This window comes from Vulpes lagopus, chromosome 15 (assembly GCF_018345385.1).
Source record: "Vulpes lagopus strain Blue_001 chromosome 15, ASM1834538v1, whole genome shotgun sequence".
Lineage (NCBI taxonomy): Eukaryota > Metazoa > Chordata > Mammalia > Carnivora > Canidae > Vulpes > Vulpes lagopus.
Window position 1 is genome coordinate 23,573,072 of NC_054838.1, and position 23,086 is coordinate 23,596,157.

Here is a 23,086-nt window from a genome sequence, read left to right on the forward strand (position 1 = left end):
TCACAGCAGAGTATGATTTGAACCTTAGTCCACCTGACTCCAAACCTGTGTGGGCTCATTTACGATGGCACATGGCCTCCTGTCCAGACCACAGACTCCTCAGGAGCAGGGCCCACATCCAGTTCTCGGTCCCTCTGCAATGGCAGTGAGTGCTTAGCTTGCAGTAGGCACTGTACTAGCTGGCCTTAGCTCTCCTACATCTCCGAGCCCCAGGAAAATGGAGAATAGGCATCGGGGTTTTTTCTTTTTAAGGTTTATGTACTTTAGAGATAATATGAGCGGGAGGGGCAGAGGGAGAGGGAGAATCTCGAGTGGACTCCTGAGCGCAGAGCCCAATGTGGGGCTTGCTCTCACAAGCCTAGGATCACAACCTGAGCTGAAACCAAGATTCAGATGCCACCCAGGCAGCCCAATAAGCATCTATTCATCACAATTATGGCATGGATGGGAGCTGAGGGAAATGAAGCTCTGAGCTCCCCGCCAATTTCTGTGTCCCACCAGGGCTTTAGTGAGTCCCATAGCCCGTGGTGCCTAATTCCTCTGCCCTTGTTAAAAGCTGTGAAGCCTGAACTTCGACAAAGCAGAGGGTGACGTTGCTGACAGAATTAAAAGTTGCACTGTAATATTCAATGTTGCTGACACTTCTCAAGGCTATGCTGTCTAGAGCAGTGCTAGCCAAAGGACTTTCTATAGCTATGGAAATACACTAGACTGTCCAACATGGTAGCTCTAGTCACATGTAACTACTAACTAAGCAAGGGAAATGCAACTAGCATGATTGAGGAACGCATTTTTTTTTTTTTTAAGACTATTTATTCATGAGAGAGAGGCAGAGACACAGGCAGAGAGAGAAGCAGGCCCCATGCAGGGAGCCAGATGTGAAACTCCATCCCGGGTCTCCAGGATTACGCCCTGGGCCGAAGGCAGCGCTAAACCACTGGGCCACCGGGGATGCCCAGAACTGAATTTTTTACTTAATTTAACCACAAATAACTAGTGGCTACTGTAGTGGACACTGAATCTAAGGGACGGGAGCCATTCTCGTCTTCCCTCAAGAAAGCACATGCAAGGGCTCCTAAGCCACAGGCAGGTCTAAGGCTGCCAGGCCCTCCTCTGCAACCCCTTCGAGGGCTTCCAGAGCACCTTCCCTCCCCCATTCCCGCTCTGAGCCTGATGGAGGATGCCCCATCCTCCGCCATATCCTACCTTCAGCTTCTGTTGCTGCACCTTGCTGGCTTGGTCATGGTCAGCTAACTTCTTACTCAGTTCTTCCACCTGGAGCAGGGGAGGAAGAGGAGAAGACTCAGAAGGCCTTCCTCTGGATGTCCAGAGAAATTATGAGCTTTCCTCAGATCCCCAGTGTTCCTAGAAGAAACTGGTCCTTTCTTTGGCCTCCAGTTAAGGAACAGCCTGCTGCTTAGGTTGGTTGGCAGGATCCAATATGCAAGGGCTGCCAGAACCATCTGCCCACACTCGCCTGTCCCCAGCCTGCAGACACAAGAGGCCTGCCAGAGTCCTGCAGCCTCCAAATCTAGCAGAATTGAATCTGAGAAGCTGACATCCCACTACCACCCTACTACCACCACTATTCCCAGCCCCGACCTTCCCAGTTGGGGACAGCAACAGGGACCAAGTCTATAACTCTAGCAGACAATAATGAATACCCAACACTCCTCCTCACAATTGCCAAAGCCCACAGATGCTCAGACCTCTTCCCAATATCCATAAGCTGTTAAGGCTGGTGTTAGCAATGTGGCTGGTGGCGTTAGCACCGGGAGGCCAACTGCTGGACAAGAGTAGGGGTAGCCCTTCTATCCAAAGCCCATCCCACTCCCAGAGAGAAGAGGAGCAGAGGGAGAGAGGGATTGAAAAGGAGCATAACAGCCATAAGCACTGCTGGCTCCTCCAGGCATTCTGGGAGCTCAAGCAGGAGCAGCAAAGACGAGAGGCAAGAGCTCCATTGTTGACTGTTTGCTATTCGGTTTGACTGCCTCCATCATCTCAGGCTCCCTGGAGGTGATGGAAGGAGAGGAGGGCCCAATTCCTCAGTAGGCCTGATGGAACTCAGTAGGAGGGGTGGTAGAGAAAGGGTGCTCCCACTAAATGCCAGTCCAATAGCCCTAACATCTAGGGCACCACAGGGAAATCCTTATGAGGGCCCAGCAGCCAGGCCATACCACCTCCCGTCTCCGGTCAAGCTTGGCTCTCCTGCTCCCAGACAGCTCTACTGGATGCTCAGGGTTGAAGCCCCACAGGGACAGGCAGGTGTCCTGAGCTCACGACCCTCCCTGACCTGTGAGGGCTGCTTTCCTATCATCCTTGTGGGCTTCTGCAGAAATGAAGGGGGGCTGTGTTAAACAAGCCCCATGCTCCCTCTGCTGTTCCTCCCAGTTTGGCACCCACACTCGGAACAGAACTTGGAGATGTGGGAATCCAAGGAATGCCAGTCACTGGTCCGGACATGGGAAAGATAAAGCCTACCCTATCCCTCATCCCTGACACGCAGATGAGAGAAAGGACAGAAGGATGGGGAGGCCGACCTGGGCTGGGTGGGATGAGGCCCGAGAGAGGGCCCAGCACATTGCACTCCTGGGCAGCCCGGGCCCGGACTCCAGGGCTCGACCCTGCCCCCTTGGCAAACAGTTCACAACGGGAGCAGGCGGAGGCAAGCCACGGCCGGGATCATGCACGGAGACGGGTCACCGTTTAAGCAGCCAGCATTTAGCGGGGACCCCAGGCATTACCTGCTTAGTTTGCTCTTTCTGAAATACCTCTAGCTGTTCCACCTGTGCATGGGGGAGGAGCAATGGAGACAGTGAAATGAGGGCCCAAGGGGCACCAGCCCTGCTGCCAGGCTGAGCTCACTGAGGCTGAGACTTTCCTCCAAGGAATGAGACTGCTAGTAGTTTTAAAGAAATGCCACTTTGGCTCACTCTTGCCCCCAGTGCCTCCTAGGGTCTCCACTGCAGGTATACCTGCCTAGCACCATGTGTGCCTCTAGGACGGGCTGATGGCCTTCACAGGTCCACTCTCCAGGGACAGAGCCTTCAGGAGAAGAGGAAGCTACTGGTATTTTCTTTAGGACAGTAGGGGGCTCTACCAGCCACCCAGCGAGTGAGGGGACAAAAGACAAGAGGAAACAACGTCCCTCCCCTCAGGTCCAACCTTTGGGGACATCGTACCTGGGCAGTGAGCTTCTGCCTCTCATCCTGGAACCGCTGCCTCTCCTCCAGGACCTTGACCTTGGCACCCTCGTACTTGGCAGTCATCACCTCCAGCTCCCGGGCAGCGTTCTGCGCTTCCCGCTGCATCTCAGCCAGACGGGTCTCAGCATCAGCACGCACAGCTGCCAGCTCTTGGCCATACTTCTCCCTGGCTTGGTCCAGCTCCACTTCCAGAAATTGCCGGCCAAGGCTGGCCCGCTCACCCAGCCCCCGGTTCTCCTCTGCCAGCAGGCCATGAGCCTTCTTCAGTATGCTCAGCTGCTCTGCATAGCTGGCCTTCTCAGCCCGCAGCTGCTGCATTGCTCGCTCTTGCTCTGCCACCTTTTGCCGCAGGGGCACCAGCTCCCCAAGCTCCCGCTGCACCCGCATCAGCTCTGCCCGCAGCCCCCCAGCTGCCTGCTTGCTTTGCTCCAACTCCTCACGATGGCGTTTCTCAGCAGCTGCCTGCTCGGCCTGTAGCTGCTGGCACAGGTGCTTAGCAGGCAGCAGCTCGCTCACTAGGGCCTGCGTGCTGGTATGCTCCAGCTGTAAGGCCGAGAGGGCCTGCTCCTTCTGGAAGAACTTCTCCTGCCATGCCTTTAACTCCTGGCCCAGCTCTTCCGCTCGCTCTGCCTGCGAGGCCAGCTCCTGCCGCAGGCTCTCCGAAGCCACCCGCTGTTTCTCTGCCTCCTCCCGGAGGGTCTGGACCTCCTCCCGCAGAGCAGAGCTGCGTTCAGCAGCCCTGGCGCTGTTGCTGGCAGTCTCTGCCTGGAGCAGCCGCAGTCTCTCCTCCAGCTTCTGGCTCTTCTCCGACTCAGCTACGACGAGCCGCTTCAACTCCTTGCTCTCACCCTCTTTCTCCAGGACCTGGCGGTTCAGGATGGACACCTCCTCCTCCAAGCTGCTGATGAGGCTGTTCTTCCTCTCAGCCTCCTGCTGGCCCCGGGCCACTTGGGTCTTCCACTCGTCCTCAGCCTTGCTATGGTCTTGGGCCTTGGCACGGAGGGTAGCCAGCTCCCTCTGGACTGTGGCTAAGGCATCCTGACTGCGCCCCAGTTCCTGGGCCTTCTCTTCTAAGCGACCCTGCAAAGCCTCCAGAGCAGCAGCCTGCTCCGTGCGGGAGGCGCGCTCACACTCCAGGTTGCGCTCCAAGCCAGAGGCCTTCTCCTGGTGCTCCCGGCACTGCTGCTCCAGCTTGTTCACCTCTGCCCGGAGAGCCTCAAGCTCAGGGGCTTTTCGCTCGCTCTTTCCAGTAGCCTCGGACTGCACTCCCAACCCAGAAGAGTCTTCTCCACTGGCCGGCCCTAGAGACTGTTGGTGCTCCTCCTCTTTCTTGGCCAGCTGTTCCTTCAGTCGCTGCACAGTTTGCTGAAGCTCCCCCAGCTCTGTTCTCTGGGCCGTCTCCTGCCCACGAAGCTTGGCCAGCTCCTGGTCCTTCCCTTCCTTTTCCATCAGGGCATGGGCCAGGGCTTCCTGCAGGGTCGCAAACTCCACACGCTGCTCATTGAGAGCATTTTGCAGCCGCATCTCCAGCTCTGCCTTGGCGGCCTTCTCCAGGGCAAGATCAGCTTGGGCCCGGCCCCGCTCCTGGGTCAGGCGAGCCACCTCTCTCTCCTGCTGCCCACGTTCCTCCTGCTGCTGGCCCTGGCTCTCTATCAGGGCAGCCCGGAGCCTCTCCAGTTCACTGCCCATCTGCTCGGCCTCCCGCTCCATGGCCTGCAGTGCAGCCTGCGTGCTGCAGAACGGGCGTCCCTGCTGCTCTTCCCGCCACTCTGGCTCTCTGTCTCCGGGCCTCGGGGGCTCCTTGAGCAGCTCACGGGAGGCCGTTTCCTGCCGCTCTCCTGCCTTCCGCACCAATGCCTCCAGGCGGGCCACCTCCTTGCTGGTGGCTGCCATCTTCTCCTGCAGAGCAGAGAGGTCATCGGCAAGCTTCTGGGCCCTGACCTCCTTCTCCTGGACCTGCTGGAGGGCTCTGGCCAGGTTGGCATGCAGCTGAGCTAGTTCATTTTGCTGCCGGGTGATCTGGAGCTCGCTGTGGGCCTCTATCCCTGCCACCTTCTCCTTGGCCTCCTGTAGTTCCTGGCGGGCCTTCTCGCATTCCTCCTTCAGGGTCATCAGCTGTTCCTGGAACAGGGCACCGTACTGTGCCTCCTCTTGCTGGCTATCCTCGTAACGCTCGCGCCACGTGGCCACCTCCTTGGCAAGCTGTTCACACTCACCCTCAGCCTCACGCTGGGAGGCTATGGCCTCCGCCAGCTCCCGCTGCAGGGCTTCCCGCTCAGTCTGATGGGCCTCCCCAAGCTGCCGTAACCGGGCCTCCAGCCCCTTGCGCCCAGATCTCTCTTCTTCTAGCTCCTTCCGTTCCTGCTTATGTTGTTCCATCAGACACCGGGTCTCTGCCTCCAGCTTAGAGATGTGACGTTGCTGCTCTTCCAGGGCGTCTGAGGCCCTGCGCTTCTCCTCTTCCAGGCTGCCCTTGGTGACCTTCAAGGACTCCTCAAGAGCCCGGACCTGCTCCTGGAACTGGCCATTCTCCTGGGCCACCCTTTCTCTCTCAGTTGCTTTCTGCTGCTCAGACCTCAGCTGGGCCTTCAGCTCGGCCACCTGGGCCTGGGTCTCACACTGCTCCTGGTGGGCTGCCTCAACACAGGCATGGAGTTCCTCTACCTTTTGGCTCAGCTCTGCCTTCTCCCGTTGGGCCTGAGTCACCGAGGCCTGGACGCTGTCCCGGGCTTCATTAGCAGCCTGAAGTTGCTGTTGCAGGACCTCTAGCTTAGCTGTCTTCTCCTTATCCAGAGCCTCCAGCTGCTGGAGGGCAGAATCCCTCTCCTTTAAAGCGGCCTGCCGCTCCTCGGCAGCAGTGGCCAATCGCTGGGCATGGTCTTGCCTGGCTACCTCCTGCTCCTGGGCAGCTTCCTGTAACTGCTGCTCCTTTTGCTTCAGGCTGCTGCTCAGCTGCTCCACCTGTTGGCGAAGGCCCTGGGAGGCCTGTTCTTGCTGCTGGAGGGTCTGTGCTAGCTGGGCCTGGTCCTTTTTGGCCTGCTGTTTCAGGCTGGCCAGTTCCTGATCCTGCTGCTGGAGAGTGGCATTGAGGGCGGTGAGCTCAGAAGTCAGAGTGGCTACCTGGGCAGACATCCGGGCCCCCTGAGCCTGAGAGGCCTGCTCCAGCTCTTCCTTTGCCTGGCCGAGGCTGGACAGGGAGCCCTGCAGCTCAGCAACGAGGCCAGCCAGCTGCTGCTTTTCTTCCTCAAAGCGGCCCTGCTCAGCCAGCAGCTTGGTCTCCCACTGTGCCTGCTCAGTCTCCAGCACCTCCACCCTGGCTTGAAGCCGGGTGTTGTCTGCAGCGAGAGAGGCCGCCTCTTGCTTCAGGGTTTCCAGCTGATGAGATAGAGACAAATGAGGATCAACACGACTCCTCAATCACCAGCCCCCGTGAGAATGAAGGAAGGAATGTACCAAACACAGGCCCACACCAACCTTGGGACACAGGTCTCAACCTCTGCTCCTGTGTGTTCCTACCTGCAAGACATCCCCCAACACTTCGCCCTTCTCCCGGGGTGGGTTGTCCCGTAGCTGGGCCAAATGTTCTTCCAGCTGCGAGAGTTTTCCCTGAAGGATTTCGTTCTTCTCTTCAAGGCATTTCTAAGAGTAAACAAGAGCCTCACGTGAACAGAAATGGAACAGGCACCAGGTTACCAACAACCAACCTATGGAGGTCTAACACCCTGTTACCAAGATTGCCTTGGAAAAAATCCAGAAACCGTGGACCTGGGATCATGAGGTACCTGATTCTCTAGCCCTAGTTTCAGGGCTGAATTAAGCCATATGACTTGCTATTTCTTCTCCCAGGCCACTTAATTTACTTCAGATTTCCTTACTTTAAAAAAAAAGTAGTAAATCTTAGTTTACTTCAGATACCCTTACTACATACCCTTCCCTCAGACAAGTCTTGGCTCCCAGATTATCCAAACACTCACCAGCTTAAAAATATCCCCGTATTTTTAAGGGGTGGCTCAAGCAGTTAAGTGTCTAACTCTTGATTTCAGCTTAGGTCATGATCTCAGGGTCGTGAGATCAATCCCTGCATCAGGCTCCCCACTCAGCAGGGAGTCTAAGATTCTCTCTGTCCCTCTGCCCTTCCCTCCCTACTTGTGCACTCATGCTTCTCTCTCTCAAATAAATAATCTTAAAAAAAATTTATATATAAATTTACATATAAATCTCCCCAGTCTGCCTGGGAACAGCAACCATAGCACCTCCCACCCGTCCTTCAGCCCCACCCCCACTGTTCACAAAGCCAGAGCGAGGACTGTGCTGGATCCTCTCTGAATTCCTAATCCACCAGACAGATATCAGAGGCAGCTATTACTATCCTCCTTTTGCAGAGTAAGATCTGAAGCTCAGATGTTAAATGTCTTGCCCTAGGACTAACTAGTAAGTGGTAGAGTTGGGTTCTTAAAAACAGTAATAAAAATAATAGTTTGGGGGGGGGCCCTGGAGTGGCTCAGTTGGTTACATGCCTTCAGCTCAGGTCATGATTCCAGGGTCCTAGGATCAAGCCCTGCATTGAGCCCCTGCTCTTCCCTGTCCCTCTGCCCTTCCACTTGCTCATGCTCCATCCCTCTTGAATAAATAAAATCTTTAAAAATGAAATAATAGTGGGGGCACCTAACTGGCTCAGTCGGTGGAGCATGCAACTCTTGATCTCAAGATTATAGGTTTGAGCCCCACACTAGATATAGAGATTACTTTAAAAAAGATTTAAAAAAATAATAATAAAAAATAAATAAAAAAAATAATAAATAAATAAAAAAGATTTTTTAATTTTTGGGCAGCCCCAGTGGCCCAGCCGTTTAGCGCTGCCTTCAGCCCAGGGCATGATCCTGGAGACCCCGGATCGAGTCCCACATCAGGTTTCCTGTATGGAGCCTGCTTCTCCTTCTGCCTGTGTCTCTGCCTCTCTCTCTCTCTCTGTCTCTCACGAGTAAATAAATAAAATCTTTAACAAACAAACAAATAAATAAAATTAATAAAAAATAAAAGATTTTTTATTTAAAAAAATTATTCATTTATTTAAGAATGAGAGCATGAATGGTAAGGGCAGGCAGGAAGGAAGGAAGGAGAATCTTAAGCAGACTGCGCTGAGCAAGGAGCCCAATGCAGGGCTTGATTTCACAACCCTGAGATCACAACCTGCGTGGAAATCCGGAGTCAGAAGCTTAACTGACTGAGCCACCCAGGCACCCCTATAAGTAAAAGCTTAAAAAAAAAAAATGAATTCACTGAAAGCTAACTCTGCACCATACAATATGTCAAGCTCTACAGTGGGTGATGAGGCAGCTACTCACTAATTTTCCCACTTTAAACAAAGTATGCTTAGACAGAAAGAGGTCAAATAATTCAACCAAGATCCCACCTTAAAAACCGCAAAGACAAGATTCAAAGGTGTACTGGACTTCAGCCCACAATCTTTCCATTACAGCACACTATTAAAATTTGAAGAGGAGTCAGCTTACTTCCCAAAAGCCCCACAGAATAGTGGTAAATGGAATTCAGCTTTGAACAGGTGGTCAAGACTGTGGTCCTGACTCCCCGAAGCAGATGGGTCACCTTGTCGTGCATGGCCGTGCTGAGCTCCTTCTCGAGATGGGCCTGTTTCTCCACCCACTCTCGACTGGCCTTGCTGTGTTCTTCCGTCAGGTCATTGAGGGCACCCTGGAGCTGCTGCAGGTGGCTGGCAAACTCCCGGAGCTGAGGCAGATAAGAGGGAATCCCCGTCACCCAAGGTGGAAACCAGCACCACCACTGCTGTGTGTTTCCCCAACTCCAGGGGCTGCAGGCATCTGACCACTCTTCTAACCAGCCTCAAACCAATGATATTTAGTCACATCTTTAACTCGGAACTCAAAATTCAGGGCCACAATCCAATCCCTGGCAGGAGCCAATTATGGGACAAGGAAAAGGCCCAACTATGCAGGTCTCTGGAAAGGCTAAAGCACAGGGTGCCAGGACATTCTTCTCAGCCCTCTCTCTTGGGAATCCTCCAGACCAACTCACCCCAACAGGCCTCCAGCTGGGGACAGACCCCCCTCCAAACATTCACCTTAAAGGAAAGGTCCCCATTCTCCTCAGAAAGCTGGTTAATTTTGCGATCCATCTGGCTCTTCTCTGTCTTCAGGTCCTGGCACTGCTTCAGAGTCTCATGGAGACGCACAGTGAGGCTGTGAGGGAAGGGGAGCAGTTAGAAAAGACAGCAGCACCCCCCAATACACAAGTGTGGATGGGGAGCTGGGAAAAAAGCAGGGAGAGTCCTACCTCTCATTCTTGCCACGGAGCTCCTCAAGCTCCCTGGGCTCCAGTGGGCTGGCCGCCTGCTTCTCATTCAGCAGAGCCAGGCGGTCAATGCGCTGCTGCATCACAGCTATCTGTGCATCTGCCCCAGGGGAGGGGAGGGGAGGGGAGGGGAGGGTCAGCACAGAACTATGGGGAAGTGAAGAGGAAGGGGAGGCATCCAATCTCAGAGAAAGGAGGATGATGGCAAGGGCAGAACCAACTTCCAGGAGGTCAGCCAGACTGGTCCAAGGCTGAGCACTAAGCTCCGGGGCCAGCAGAACAGACAACAATGGAACAGAGGGGTCTTCCTCACATAAGCCCGGCACTTCCCTGGATGAAAATCCCAAATGCTGCTCATTCACAGAACATCTGCCAGCATACTAGACGCCTACCCTTCTCGGTGAGGAGCTTGCGGTTCTCAGCCAGCTCCAGCTCCAATTCATCTCTGTTATTTCTCTCATCCGCAAGCTGCTTCTTCAGCCGTCTGATCTGGAATTGTGGGGTCTGCAGGATGTCACCCATCGGGGAGGCTGGAGAACCTGAGAGGAAGCTGAAGAAAGAGATGGCCCAGATGCCATGGTCAGAGCCCGAAATGGGAGGGCGGAAGGGAACAGCACCAGGCAGGGATGGGTGAGCAGGGCTCTAGGGCTGTGAGCACTGGCTGGGAGGCCAAGCACCTCAGCTCTGTTTGTAGGGCTATCTCCCACCTCATGACAGGACCTTGAGAAAACTGTTCTTCTCCCTCCTCCAAGCCTTAACTTCTTTGTCAAAAAAAATCTTGCCTCTGCAGAGCTGCACTGAGAGAAGAGACTTTAGCAGAGTCTCCATGAAAGAAAGGAATTCCATAAACAGGGAACAGCCTTTGAGGGAGGCCTTCCGCCAAAAATAGATCCCAACCAATTCCCCTAATTGGTACTGGGCCAGGTGAGAACATCTACAGGATACTCCAAACACTGTCTGATGATGTAACAGGCTGGTGAACAGTGTCAGCCTCTAGAATGCAGGGATTTGAGCACTGGATGATGTTGAGGCCCTGTCCCATGAGAGGAGGCCCAGCACATACTTGTTCCCACTGGAAGAGGCAACCTTCTGTAGCTCTAGGAAGCGAACCTCCCTTTTAGCCTGGTGGCTGGGTGGGGACAGCTCTTCAGAGATGGTGCTGGAACAGGTAGAAGGGACAGGAGCTGGGGGAAAAAAGCAAGCCAATCATACAAAGATTAGTAAGAAGATGAACATCTTGCACCTTTCTAGAAATTGAGAACCTGCCTTAGTGGAAGTGAATCCAGACACTTATGTGTAAGCTGCAGAGGGAGGCCATTGGGCAGAGCCTGAACCCCAATGTCGACTATCCAAGAGGTCAGTGGCACTAAACCCTGTCAAACAAGGGGCTTCTGTTTCCACGGGTCATCAAATGCTCATGCTTTTCCCCGGATCCGACACTGCGGAGGCAGCTTGAGAACTGCTCGGAGCAGGACCTCCTCTCAGCCCAACAACTTCTCAGGTCAGAGCCACTGGCCTCCTTCCTGAACTCCTCCACTCTGAAATCTTAAACTGCCAACACAACCTCTTTCTCAAAACCTTTGCCTCCCCTGGCTCCCACGACCACCTTCACATGGCTCTCCTACCCCTAAATACCCATTTCTGATCTCCCTATTTGCCCCTCCTCTCCTCTACATACTCTCTAAGATCCCTGATGGGATGTGATGGGGTCCCACTGCTCTTCCCACAGTGCCCATGGCTTCAGTGGCTATCTACACACTGACCTGCTAACCCATAACCTGGGCCCACATCCCTAGCCTACATTCTAGACTCACTTTTCCAACATCTCCATTTGAAGAGCCAAAGAGAGGGACACCTGGATGGCTCAGTGGTTGAGCATCTGCCTTTGGCTCGGGGCATGATCCCGGGGTGCCACAGGCTCCCCATAGGGAGCCTGCTTTTCCCTCAGCCTGTGCATCATCAAATTCAGCAGCTGGCAGAGAACCTGCCTAGAGCCACATCTTACAACCTATCCTCACTAGACAGCCTCTTCATCAGAAGACCTATGGAGCTCTCACTCTTTCTCCTGTACTTCCAGCAACACATTTGGTAGATTAGGTACTTTCTGTTTTAGCACTTATTCTTATCCTTACTGAACATAAGCTTCATGTGGGGAAAAGGCACTACTCCCAGCTTTTAGCAATCACTTAAAGAAAAAAAAAAAGGGTATGTGTGGGGTGATCAAAGACACCCTACCAGCAGACATGATCACTTATCATGTCCTGCTTCAGCACTGCCAGGCAGCAAGGAAGAGCTCCACAGGAACTGGGATGAGGGCAACAAGGCCCAGAAGTCAACCTTTTCCATGACATACACTTTTCCGGAGCACACACTCTGTGCCTGGTGTTGGGAGCCAAACAAACCCCCCACTGTGTTTCTCAATACTTCAGGATCCTAGCAGTCCCCAGCTCAGACAGGGCAGCATCCTCAGGAGTAGGCCCTACGTACCTTTCTGCAGGAAGTTCTCTATGTCCTCATTTAGATTTAGCCCATCCTCATGGTCCAGCACAAACTTGAGAATGACTGCTAACTCAGCCTGGGCCAGAGGGAGAGAAAAAGGAGGATCAAAGAATGTCAGAGAGGCCTGAAGAGATGGTGGACACCACACTGGTAATGCCAGCCCCAGGAGCCTGCAGGAGCCCAGTCTTCCTCTCAAAGCCTAGAGCCCCACAGTTCAGCTGAGAAAATTTCTACCAGAGACATGCTGACACTGCTTGCCCTCGCCCCCTCAGTTCCCCTAAAAATGCACTCAAGTTTAGAAGGAGTTCCTATCGGACTTCACTCCTGACCACAGAAAAAAAATAGGCAAAGAAAGTAGTGCAGTCAGAAAGCTTTTATATTTAACTACGTTGCCCTCTTCCAAATGACCCTCACCATTGTTCTCTGAGAACTCTCCAGGGCTCATTCAAAGCTTATCCACCAACTCAGCTGTAAAATCTGCCCTCCTCTGTCTGAATTTCAGTTACAAAGTTGATCTAATTTTTCTGGCCAACCCTGCTACAGTTCCTTATTCCTTTAGAATTTCTATTTCTAGGCCTATGACCAGCTTAGAGCAGAGGAAAGGCTGAAAGAGGACCCACCCATTCCTCCCATGCCACTACAACTACAACCTCAGAGAGGAGCCATGAGCTACGGGAGTATGAAAAGGGATGATTCAACATTTTTACCACTATGTGAAAGGCCACAGTTCCCTGGACACTGCCCCCGCAGTCACCTACATTACCCACTGTGGCATCCCAGTTCCTCCTGCTCTGGGAAATAAAGGACAGCTGCAGGACACAAAGCCAACACCAGGACCCACATGACAAGTAGTTCCTGGAAACCAGGTCAATTCCCTTTATAATGAAGCAGATGCACCAACTCCTCTTCACTTAGGGACTGAGCAGAGGGGTGGGGGGGAAGAAGGTAACCACTCTGAGCTAGACTGTCACAATGGTCAAAGTCATTGTCTCTCACTAATCCTTCCCATTAGAGGAAAGGAGGAGACAAAAGGAGTGACCGTTTGTGTAAAAAATATACACACTCACATGGGAACACACACGAGGAGAAAACAATTTCTGCATATTATTCCATCATAGCACAGTTATGACTACAGTTAAATGTATGTTAAAAAAAAAAAAACAAAAACAAAAACATATGTGTGTAAAAAAGGACTTGGAAGTATATCCTTTAAAAGTTAACAGTGATCTCTGGGGATGAGATTACTGGCAACTGTTATTTCCTTCTTTTGTACTTTTATTTTCCAGACTTTCTATAATGAATGGTTAGAATTACAGTATAATTTTTGAAAACACTATATACTGTTTAAAGAAAAGCAATGAAGTACAGACTAGGTCCACCAGCTTGAGGTGGAGGCACAGGACTTACCTGAATCTTATATTCAAATTGTTCCCAGTCCCTGGGACTTTTGGAGCTCATGGTGGAGTGGTATAAGAGCAGCATAGTCATCTAGAAGCCAAATAGGAGAAATAGTCACTGAGCAAGGCTGTCTCTCTTCTCTGTACTCTCCTCTCTAGGCTGTTCTGGGGACCTTGAGCTATTCTGGAGGCTCTTCTGAAGCTTCGAGATTTCAGCCCTAGGTCTCTGCCCTTAACTGGACCCAGAAACACCTGACTGAGGACCCACTGTCCACTGTGCAAAAAGCATGGTGCGCAGCTGAATTCTTGAACTCATGGAACCTAAATATGAAGCTTAAGCTACCCTCTCTCTATAGGCCAGCACCCAGAAACGGGAGTGGGAATGAGGGAGACTGAGCTAAAAAGACTTATGACAGCTGGGTGAAACCTGATTCCTGTCAGGTCTTTATTGAGGCCCACAGCAACAGTCTAGCAAACCTCTCTGTCATATGGCATGGACTCCTAGAATTATTGGGGTGAATTAGCCTCTGCCTCAGCTAAGTGGCTGACCTACAACTTCCATGAGCCCCAGAAATAAAGCACTGATACTTCCCCTGGGTTAACAGAAGGCCCAGCAGGTCCCTCTGGTGCCACCCTCTGCCCCTCACATCTGGTATTCCATATGTACCTTGGCCAATTCCAGCTCTGACCCCTCTATTGCCTTCTGCACGGACACTAGGCATTCTGGAGAAGAGGGATGTTTTCGGTTTTCTGGAATGATGACAATGTAGAAAACAGGGTTAACTTCCTGGACACCATCCCTGAGATTATCAGAACACCTCAGAGTAGAACAAAATTGATGTCTCTGGCGGGGCCAGGAGACAAAAGTCTCTTTACTTCTTCCCTCCTTACTCCTATATTGTCCTCTCTCCCCCAACATATACATTTCCATCTGAAGTTAGTTCTATCCTAGATCAGTCCAAGGGCTACAGGAAAAGTTCAAGAAAAAAGCAGGCTAGGAATTCAGAGCAGCTCTGGGCCATGACCTAGCTTGCACTCACCCACTCAATGCTTCAACTCCTGCTCAGCACCACAGAGGAGGAGCCCAGAGATTCCAGGTCACTCTAGAGTCTTGTTCCAAGTAAGGTCACAGAAGAAGACTGAAGCCGAGTGAGACCAGGAGAACTTGGGACACCTGGTCCTCATGCTCTTATGTCCATTATCAACTCTCTGCTTTATCTAAACCTATTAACATCTTTCCCATAATTCTGAGGGGGAGACGGCAGACAGCTCCCGGGTCAAAGATGAGGATTCTTGTGTGTGACTGCACAAGGGAGGGGACTGACAAGCACTGTGCTAGCTTTTCATCTGTTCCTACTACCCATCAGCCTTAGGAGCAGTTATGATTAGCTCCATTTTATAGACAAGGAACCTATGTCCAGAAAGGTCACACAAGCTGTGAATAGAAGGGCCAAGACTTCAACCTAAATGCCTCTGCTCCACATCCATTGCCTAGGCAATTAATTCAGTTATCCAGGGTAAATATTTTTCTTGCAAGGGAAAGAGGGTAACACAGATCCATCCCTTGCCTCCAACTTCTTGCAGTGGGGCAGGGGCCAGGGTGAGAGGGAACAGGAGCCCACGGTGATAAGTCCCAAAAACTGAGCCTCTGGCTCTATCTAGATCTCAGAGATGGGCTAGGGACTAAAGGAACACTCTTCCTTCCTGACTGGCATCAGCATCACCAGACCCAGAAGAAACAGTTGTACTCATTCCTGTGGTACAGTCAGCAGCCTTGAGCCTTTGCTCCTCCAGACACCTGTGAGCTGGCTCCTCTGGACTTCCAAAGTCCCAGGAGTTGAGGAAGCAGCTCCTTCTTAGCTAGATAAAGAAAGGTGCTTACTTTGCAAAAAACTGCACACAAATTCCAGTCTCTCTGGCACCGGCTGTTGCAGGATCTGCTGCCCCTCTTCAGTGCCGTGGCTAGAAAAAGAACAAGTATCAGGACTCGAGTACTCAGCAATCCTTCCCTCCTCGCTATTCTATTACCTACCACCTTCCCATTCCTCCAGGCCTGGTCCGCACTGGATCTGGGCAAGAACCAGAGCAGATGCTGGAGGCAAGGGAGATTACCAAAACATCATTTGGTCAGAAAGAACTGTGTGGTGGGTAAGAAGTGGGAACTTGAGGCGTGCAGTCCTGAAAAAGATGCCACTCTGCCACCCTGGCAGTAAACATGAAGAAGCTCTATGGGAAAGGATGGCAGCACAGATGAAGGGGAAGCTAGGCTCAACAGTCTGGAATAGCTCCACTGTAGAAGGTCAGGAAGCCTGGGAAACTCAGGAAGAGTCAGGCAGATGATGCAGAGGGAAAAACAGGCCCAAGAATGGAAAGAACAGGAGGAAATTCCCAAGGCTCTAAAGTGCTGAGGCAAAGTCCAACACACAGCGAACAGAAGGCTGGATGGCTAAAGCCGAGGGATAACACTGGTTTTTTTTTTTTTTAAGATTTCATTTATGTATTTGAGAAAGATAAAGAGCAGGGGCAAGTAGGGGGAGGGGCACAGAAAGAATCTCAAGTAGAATCCCTGCTGAGCACAGACGACCCCAAGGTCACAATCTGAGCCAAAATCAAGAGTGGGACGCTGAAGCTGAACAGACTTGAGACCCGGGGGCACCACCCCTCAGGACAACACTTGATCTGCAGCTAAAGGCAAGCTACATGCTGGAGAGCAAGGAGGACAGGGAGGCAGCAGGGGGAGCTCTCACACAGCCCCAACAGTGGTTTCAATTTCAGGGGTGAAGAGCTCCATTTCAAGTTACAAAGTGGATTTTTCTTCTTGGGCTATTACAGCTGAAGATAACTGATTAAGGGAGCCTCTTATTCCTCAATATCCAGGTTCTACGGAATCTCCAGGTTTCAGCCAAACCCTCCAGGTTTCTGGAGGGCAGGGCAGGCTCTGGAATCAGAGAACTCGCACTGCCAGATATCCTGCAAAGCATCAGCAATATCTAAGCCAAGGCCATGAATGTACCTCCTTATCTCTCTCTCTCTCTCTCTCTCTCTCTTTCTCTCACAAGATTACAAAGGCTTCTTCCAAGTGAACCCCCATTTTCTGGATAGCTGTTTGGGATTAGGGACGCCTACAAAGCCTTCAGGAGGTGCTAACCTCCTCCCAGACTCCTAAAAGAGCCACCCTCCCTACTCACCCACACCCTAAAACGCTGTGACTCCTTGCCTCAGCACACAGCAGCAATTTCCTTAAGTGTATTCCATTAGATAAAAATAAAGAGGGTTCTCAGGTTAAATGTCTGGGAAATGCTAGATTAAACCAAACTGAACATTTTCTAAAGAAAAAGATACAACCTGCATTATTTCCCAAACCTATTTGATCACAAAACCTCTTTTTTCCCTACTAAGCCCCTGGAATAAGTCAAGCTGCACAGAACATGGTTTAAAAATGCTGGACCTGGAGCCATCCGGGCCATCCTTTAAAACCGAATTCAAGTCTTATCTCTGGCAGGAAGCCATCCAGAAGCACTGCCAGTCATGCCTCCGCACTCCCTCTCAGGAATTCCTACAGCACTGACTGATACAATGGCATCATTTACAATTGACCACTCTTAACTGCGTAACCTGAAAGCTAGGGTACAGGAGGTACTCCTATACATACGGGCTGACCCACAGATACAGGCTCTGTTACAGGAAGAGCACAGGACAAGGTCAGTGACACAAATGTCAGGGCTTTAGGTTTTCTGGCAAAATGACTTTATTAAACTTTACTATTCAAGCCTCACAGATATCAAAGAAATGAGACTGCCTTTTTGCTCCAGGCTATTCATATACACAACAGAAAGGAAACTTGTTAAGAGAGGTTGATGTCAATGTATTTTCCCAGAGAGAAGGCCAAGTGGCAAGGAACAAGCCCTGTTTAGTTCCCACAGCTGCTACCTGCCACCAACCCTGCAATCCTCCACCGTCTTCCCCTGAGAACTAGTGTCCGATTTAGGTAAGTAACAGTAACACCATCCACAGTGATAAAGCCAGAACACATTCACCAAGAACATCTGTTTTCCCAAAGGAAGCTGGTCTGCACTGTCCTGAATCAGAGACAGAGATTAAGGGTAACCTGGAATTTCAATAGCCCCTCTCCTCCCACACACACACACACACACACACACACACACTCTCTCTCTCTCTCTCTCTCACACACACACACATATTCCTGTTCTCTCTCCCTCTCTCTCTCCATTCACCTCCACTCCTCTTAATCTAAGGCTCAGGCAGTGCATTAGAAGACAACTTGGAAAATGTGCATCTTCAATTTGTAACCCTCCCTAGGAAAATTTCCCACCAGGTTATAAAAACTACAGTGGCTAAACCAAGGACATCCTTACCCCCAGACCTATCTATTGCTCTTGTCATTAGGTCAAGGGAATTTATCTCCTCAAAAGCAAAAGCTCCTTGGAAAATTTTTTTTTCTTTTTAAGATTTTATTTTTTTAAGTAATCTCTATCCCCAACGAGGGGCTTGAACTCACAACCCTAAAATCAAGAGTCGCGTACTCCACTGACTGGGCCGGCTAGGCACCCCACCTTGATCTATTCTTAAAAAAACAAAACAGCATGCTGCACCCTTGTATGTTACAACACGAGGGCAATGCGCCTCTTCCAGTGATGTTCAAAATAAATAGGTTAGGTATTGTCAGCCTAATGGTTTTACCAGCCACTGATGTTAATGATCTAGACTTACCACTTCATTAGGGTTTGAAAAATAATCATTTTTATTAGAAATTGCAAAATGCTGACTTATAGGTGGTACACAATTTCACCTACGAAGTATCCTTGCAGAAAAACCAGAAAACAGCAACAAGAAAACCTTAAGCTAATCAATCTTAGATCTCATCACCAGTTTACAGGCCACAAGGGGATGAGAAGAATAAACTGAGGAGCACTGTGATAATACAGTTAATAAAATCCAGAACTTAGGAAATTCTGTAAGATTGGAAAAAAAGAAAACGGGTAGGGTATGAAGGTAGGAATGAGTAGGAAAGAAGTGGGAGGAGATGAGCCCCTGATGAAAGCTCTTCAAAACCAAAGCTGAAGATTTTCAATTTCAATCTCCTGGCAATGAAGAGTCACTGAGGGCCACCAGCTGTGGGGCGCCACAATGTGAGCAGGACTGAAGGAAGGTTCCAGAGATCACATGAATAGGGATGCCCTGGAATATGCACAGATTAGAGAAGGACAAGGTCACTAGGGCCTGCTTATCCACAATGAGGCAGAGCCAGGGATGTGAGAAATCGTTCAAAAGACAAACTGAGGGATCCCTGGGTGGCGCAGCGGTTTGGCGCCTGCCTTTGGCCCAGGGTGCGATCCTGGAGACCCGGGATCGAATCCCACATCGGGCTCCCGGTGCATGGAGCCTGCTTCTCCCTCTGCCTGTGTCTCTGCCTCTCTCTCTCTCTCTCTGTGACTATCATAAATAAATAAAAATTTAAAAAAAAAAAAAAAAAAAAAACAAAAACAAACAAAAAAAAAAACCAAAAGACAAACTGAGAGGATGGTGACCAAGCAGAATCACTGCCAAAGAGAGGGAGGAATTCAAGATGCTGCTGAAAGGTCCTGCCTGAGTAACTGGGAGAGAAAATGGTACTCTATGTACTAAAATAAGAAAACAGTCACTTCACTAAGGCAGGTGCTGGTTAGAGCCACAGGGACTTTAAAAACCTCTGATAAGACATCTCACCACCAACATACATTTCAAAAAATATATTTAAAAGATTAAAAATAAACAGTGAATCCATCTATTCCAGGCTACTCAACCCCACTAGATTTGGTGATGAAAAGTTACCAACTACATTTTCGTTCATTTACTTACTCAACGAATATTAACCAATGTACTGGGTTAAGCCAGGTGCAGAAGACGCCAAGGGGAATCAGACCCAGCATCCCCCCCCACCGCCCCACCCCCTGCCTTTGACAAGCTCAGTTCTACATTCTTTGCCTATGAATGGGGTGGCCAAGCTGCTTCACAGAGATGCTGATTCCCTGACACCATCCTAACTGCTGTGTGTGGAGAACAGAAAGCCTCAACACCTCAGTATGTCCCTGACCTGGGGGCTCAGAGTTGACTGCACTTTCCTTTAAAAGGGGAGGGTCCTCTCTGCTGTCCCTGCAATCCTTGATATTATGGCCAAACTCTACTTTTGCCCATAGTACAGAGAAGTGAAAACAAGGTCAGTTCTGCCCTCCATAATCCCTGAAAGTTGATGAGAGGAAAAAGGATGAGCTATATGATCCTAGAATAATAGCTTGACCCATCTTTGCTTAGTCCCAGAGAGGTAAGATATAAGGCGGAAGCCCCACTACTCTAATTTCCCAGATAACTGGGATGTTCAAAGGTAAGGTGCTAAAGACAGATATAAAACAAAGCTCACTAGATCCTGGCTACATGACAACAAGCAGCTTATCAATGCTAACTGATCTCACAAAGCAAGTTAACGTGGCAGCTGAAAAACCCCAGAAATGCTATAATGATTTAAAAAGGAGCATATCTGTGCTGTGCTAACAGGTTAGAGATAAGATTTTCATGTGCTGCTTATTTCCCTCAAGTGCAAGAGCTTCCCCTTTCTTCTTCCTGGCCCTACAGGTTGCCAGAAGGGCTCCTGAGAAAAGGGCAAGCCCCAAGGAGAGGTTATGGAAGACTCATTGAGACAAGAAGAGAGTGAGCTCCATCCAAGCAGGCTCCTGAAACACTGTGGAGGCACAGAAACTCCCCCGCACAAGCGTGAGGAAGCCTCAGAGTGGGACAAGAGCGAGACCTCGCCCGCAGACACAATGACAGGAGGATGAGGCCCTTGGTGCCCTCAAGGCAAGGTGCCCTTGCCTCTGGTTCCACACTAGCAGTCCTGCCCATGCTTTCTGGTCACAGATGCCAGCAAGGAAAGGGAGTAAATGTGGTCTCGGGCCAGACACAGCTTCACCTGCAAGGCTGGAGAGGGTGTGGCGTATACTCACATGCTATCAATGATCTTGATGAAGATGCTGCAGTCCTGGAGCTGCAGCACGGCCTCCACAGGGCTAGCCACATGCAGACTGTTCACCTGCGAAACACAAGGAAGAGCCCACTGCCATAGCCAGAAGTGCCAGAAGCTCTGTGGCTCAATCTGCTCCTCAGACGCCAGCTGGCTGGGAGAGCCCACAGCTGCAGGCTGCAGGCATGGGGGCGGAAGAGCCCAGCTTTCATTTCAGCCAAGGACAGCTGCTGCCCCCACTCGGCCAGGAGCAGCCACCTGAATGCTGCCATCAGAGTCCTTCCTCCCACATCAACTAAACAAGAGCTTATATTCTCCTACGATGTTCCTGCTGGAACTAGGGATCCATACTTTAAATATAACTAGGCATAGAATGGTTTCCTGGAAGGACACACGAGAAACTACTGTCACTGCCTCTGAAAACAGGAACTGGATGGCTAGAAGTCAGAGGAGGGAAAAAGAAAGGCTTTTTATATTATCCTTTTTGTATCTCTTGCGTGTGTACGTTATAACCCTCTGTAGCTCAAATTTTCATACTATAGCCCTTTCTATCTCTAGAATTTTGAAGTATCTACGCAAAACTTATATTAAATACTATGTTTTATACACTCCCACACAGATAGAAACTCTGGTTATTAATGCATTTAAAAAATTCTTTCCTTGGGACACCTAGGTAGCTCAGCAGAGTTAAGCATCTGCCTTGGGCTCAGGCATGATCCCAGGTCGTGGGATCAAGTCCCACACTGGGCTCTCTGCATGGAGCCTGCTTATCCCTCTGTGTCTCTGTCTCTCACGAATGAATAAATATTAAAAAATTAAAATAAAAAATTCTTCTCAGACATGAAAATTTTTGGCTGACACAGGAAGAAATGGAGGCAACAAGACTTAAAAAAAAAAAAAAAAAAAAAAAAAAAAGGGGGATCCCTGGGTGGCGCAGCGGTTTAGCGCCTGCCTTTGGCCCAGGGCGCGATCCTGGAGACCCGGGATCGAATCCCACGTCGGGCTCCCGGTGCATGGAGCCTGCTTCTCCCTCTGCCTATGTCTCTGCCTCTCTCTCTCTCTGTGTGTGTGTGTGACTATCATAAATAAATAAAAATTTAAAAAAAAAAAAAAAAGAGGGAGGAAAAGAGCTGGGAGCCCCAGGGAAAAACTTGTCCATTCCAATTCAATCGCCTGCTTCTCTTCTCTGCCTTCGGGCTGGCACCCCTCTAACTCAGTCTCTACACCTAGGAAATTCACCAATAGTCATCTGCAAATGAGTCGGGTACACAGGTTATTCAATAAGCATATACGGTCAACTTCTACAGAAAAAACTCATGAATTCCAAAGCTACCAAGTTTAGAAAAAGCCTGGGCTGAACTTCACCTTTGTTAAAAAGGGTTTGCTAGGTCAATCAATCCCATGTGCAAGACTGAGGAAGGAGGGAAGAACTCAGGCTGCCTGACAAGGTATTTGTGAGAACTTCAGCACAGTGGACATGTACAATGAGGAGATTCTACTGTTTATAAATGTGCTCTTTAACAGGTACTAGGCTACAGGACACCTGGCTGGCTCAGGCGGAAGCACATGCTATTCTTGATCTCAGGGTCACGAGTCAGAGCCCCATGCTGGGTGTAGAGATTACAAAAAAGAAATAAATAAACTAGGCTGGAAGTTCCCAGATGAAGATTTTGTCTCCAGCTCCTCCACTAACTAGCCAGGAACCTTTGTTATCAACATATTTCTCTCTGTGCCTACTTTCTCACTTGCCAAATGGACGGAATCCCCACACTGTTCACTTGAGAGGACCAGCATGGGTTCAAACAGGTTTATGGATGCAAGAACACACTACAAGATACAAGCACTAACTGCAAAAGCACTATTATGATTAATAAAATAATGAAGTACATGCAGCAAAACCTCTACTTCTCAGTAAAGCAACCAACTGCATTAGGGAATCAAGTTTAAAGATTTTACTTATTTATTTGAGAGAGAGCGCGAGCAGAACAAGTAAGAGAGCATAAGCAGGAGGGAGGGAGAAGCAGGCTCCCCGCTGAGCAGGAAGCCAGACCCAGATTTGATCCTAGTACCCTGGGATCATGACCTGAGCCCAAGTCAGATGCTTAACTGACTGAGTCACCCAGATGCTCCTAAATACGTTTAAGTTAAAAACAACTTCCAGATGGATCTAAATGAAAATAGGTTAAAAGTTAAAAAAAAAAAAAAAAATAGAGCATAAAATGTGATCAATCATTGAAGCCCTAAATACATATTTATGCCATCTTTTAGGGATAAAAGCCTAAACTAATTCATCAGGAGAGGCCAGTGTAAATTTTCAAGGAAGATTCTGAATATTCCGGGCCAAGATTCTTTTCCACCAGCTGAAAATGAGGAGAGTGCCAAGACTGAAGCATCCAAAACCACCTCCTCTTAATACCTGTTATTGAAGGAAAACATTCAAGGACTACAAATGCTTGTTCAGTAACAAGACTGAGAAATCACACCAGTTAGCTAATTTAAAGTCACTTAAGGAATCTGGATTCATCTTATATCAATTAAGTAATAATCTAGCAATAGTTTCTTTCATGGATCTAAACATGTATTTTCGGGCAGCCCGGGTGGCTCAGCGGTTTAGCGCCGCCTTTAAGCGCAGGGCCTGA

The 23,086-nt window shown here is 50.0% G+C and overlaps 1 protein-coding gene across 9 annotated transcripts in view; it reads right to left on the minus strand.

The window, feature by feature from the left end:
* The window catches only part of NUMA1 (nuclear mitotic apparatus protein 1), a 75,154-nt gene that overhangs the window by 6,952 nt on the left and 45,116 nt on the right, over positions 1–23,086 (minus strand). For 8 of the 9 annotated variants that reach the window (XM_041730105.1, XM_041730106.1, XM_041730102.1 and 5 more), the window contains exons 3-16: positions 20,431–20,516; positions 15,315–15,394; positions 14,100–14,182; positions 13,443–13,523; positions 12,024–12,111; positions 10,600–10,720; positions 9,929–10,086; positions 9,519–9,636; positions 9,307–9,424; positions 8,814–8,954; positions 6,723–6,845; positions 3,183–6,581; positions 2,745–2,786; positions 1,207–1,275 (exon numbers count right to left, since the gene is read on the minus strand). In XM_041730105.1, coding sequence (XP_041586039.1) covers positions 1,207–1,275; positions 2,745–2,786; positions 3,183–6,581; positions 6,723–6,845; positions 8,814–8,954; positions 9,307–9,424; positions 9,519–9,636; positions 9,929–10,086; positions 10,600–10,720; positions 12,024–12,111; positions 13,443–13,523; positions 14,100–14,182; positions 15,315–15,394; positions 20,431–20,516 — 4,707 coding nt within the window. The remainder of the gene's footprint in view (positions 1–1,206; positions 1,276–2,744; positions 2,787–3,182; positions 6,582–6,722; positions 6,846–8,813; positions 8,955–9,306; positions 9,425–9,518; positions 9,637–9,928; positions 10,087–10,599; positions 10,721–12,023; positions 12,112–13,442; positions 13,524–14,099; positions 14,183–15,314; positions 15,395–20,430; positions 20,517–23,086) is intronic. The other variant, XM_041730108.1, reaches the window with a different exon arrangement.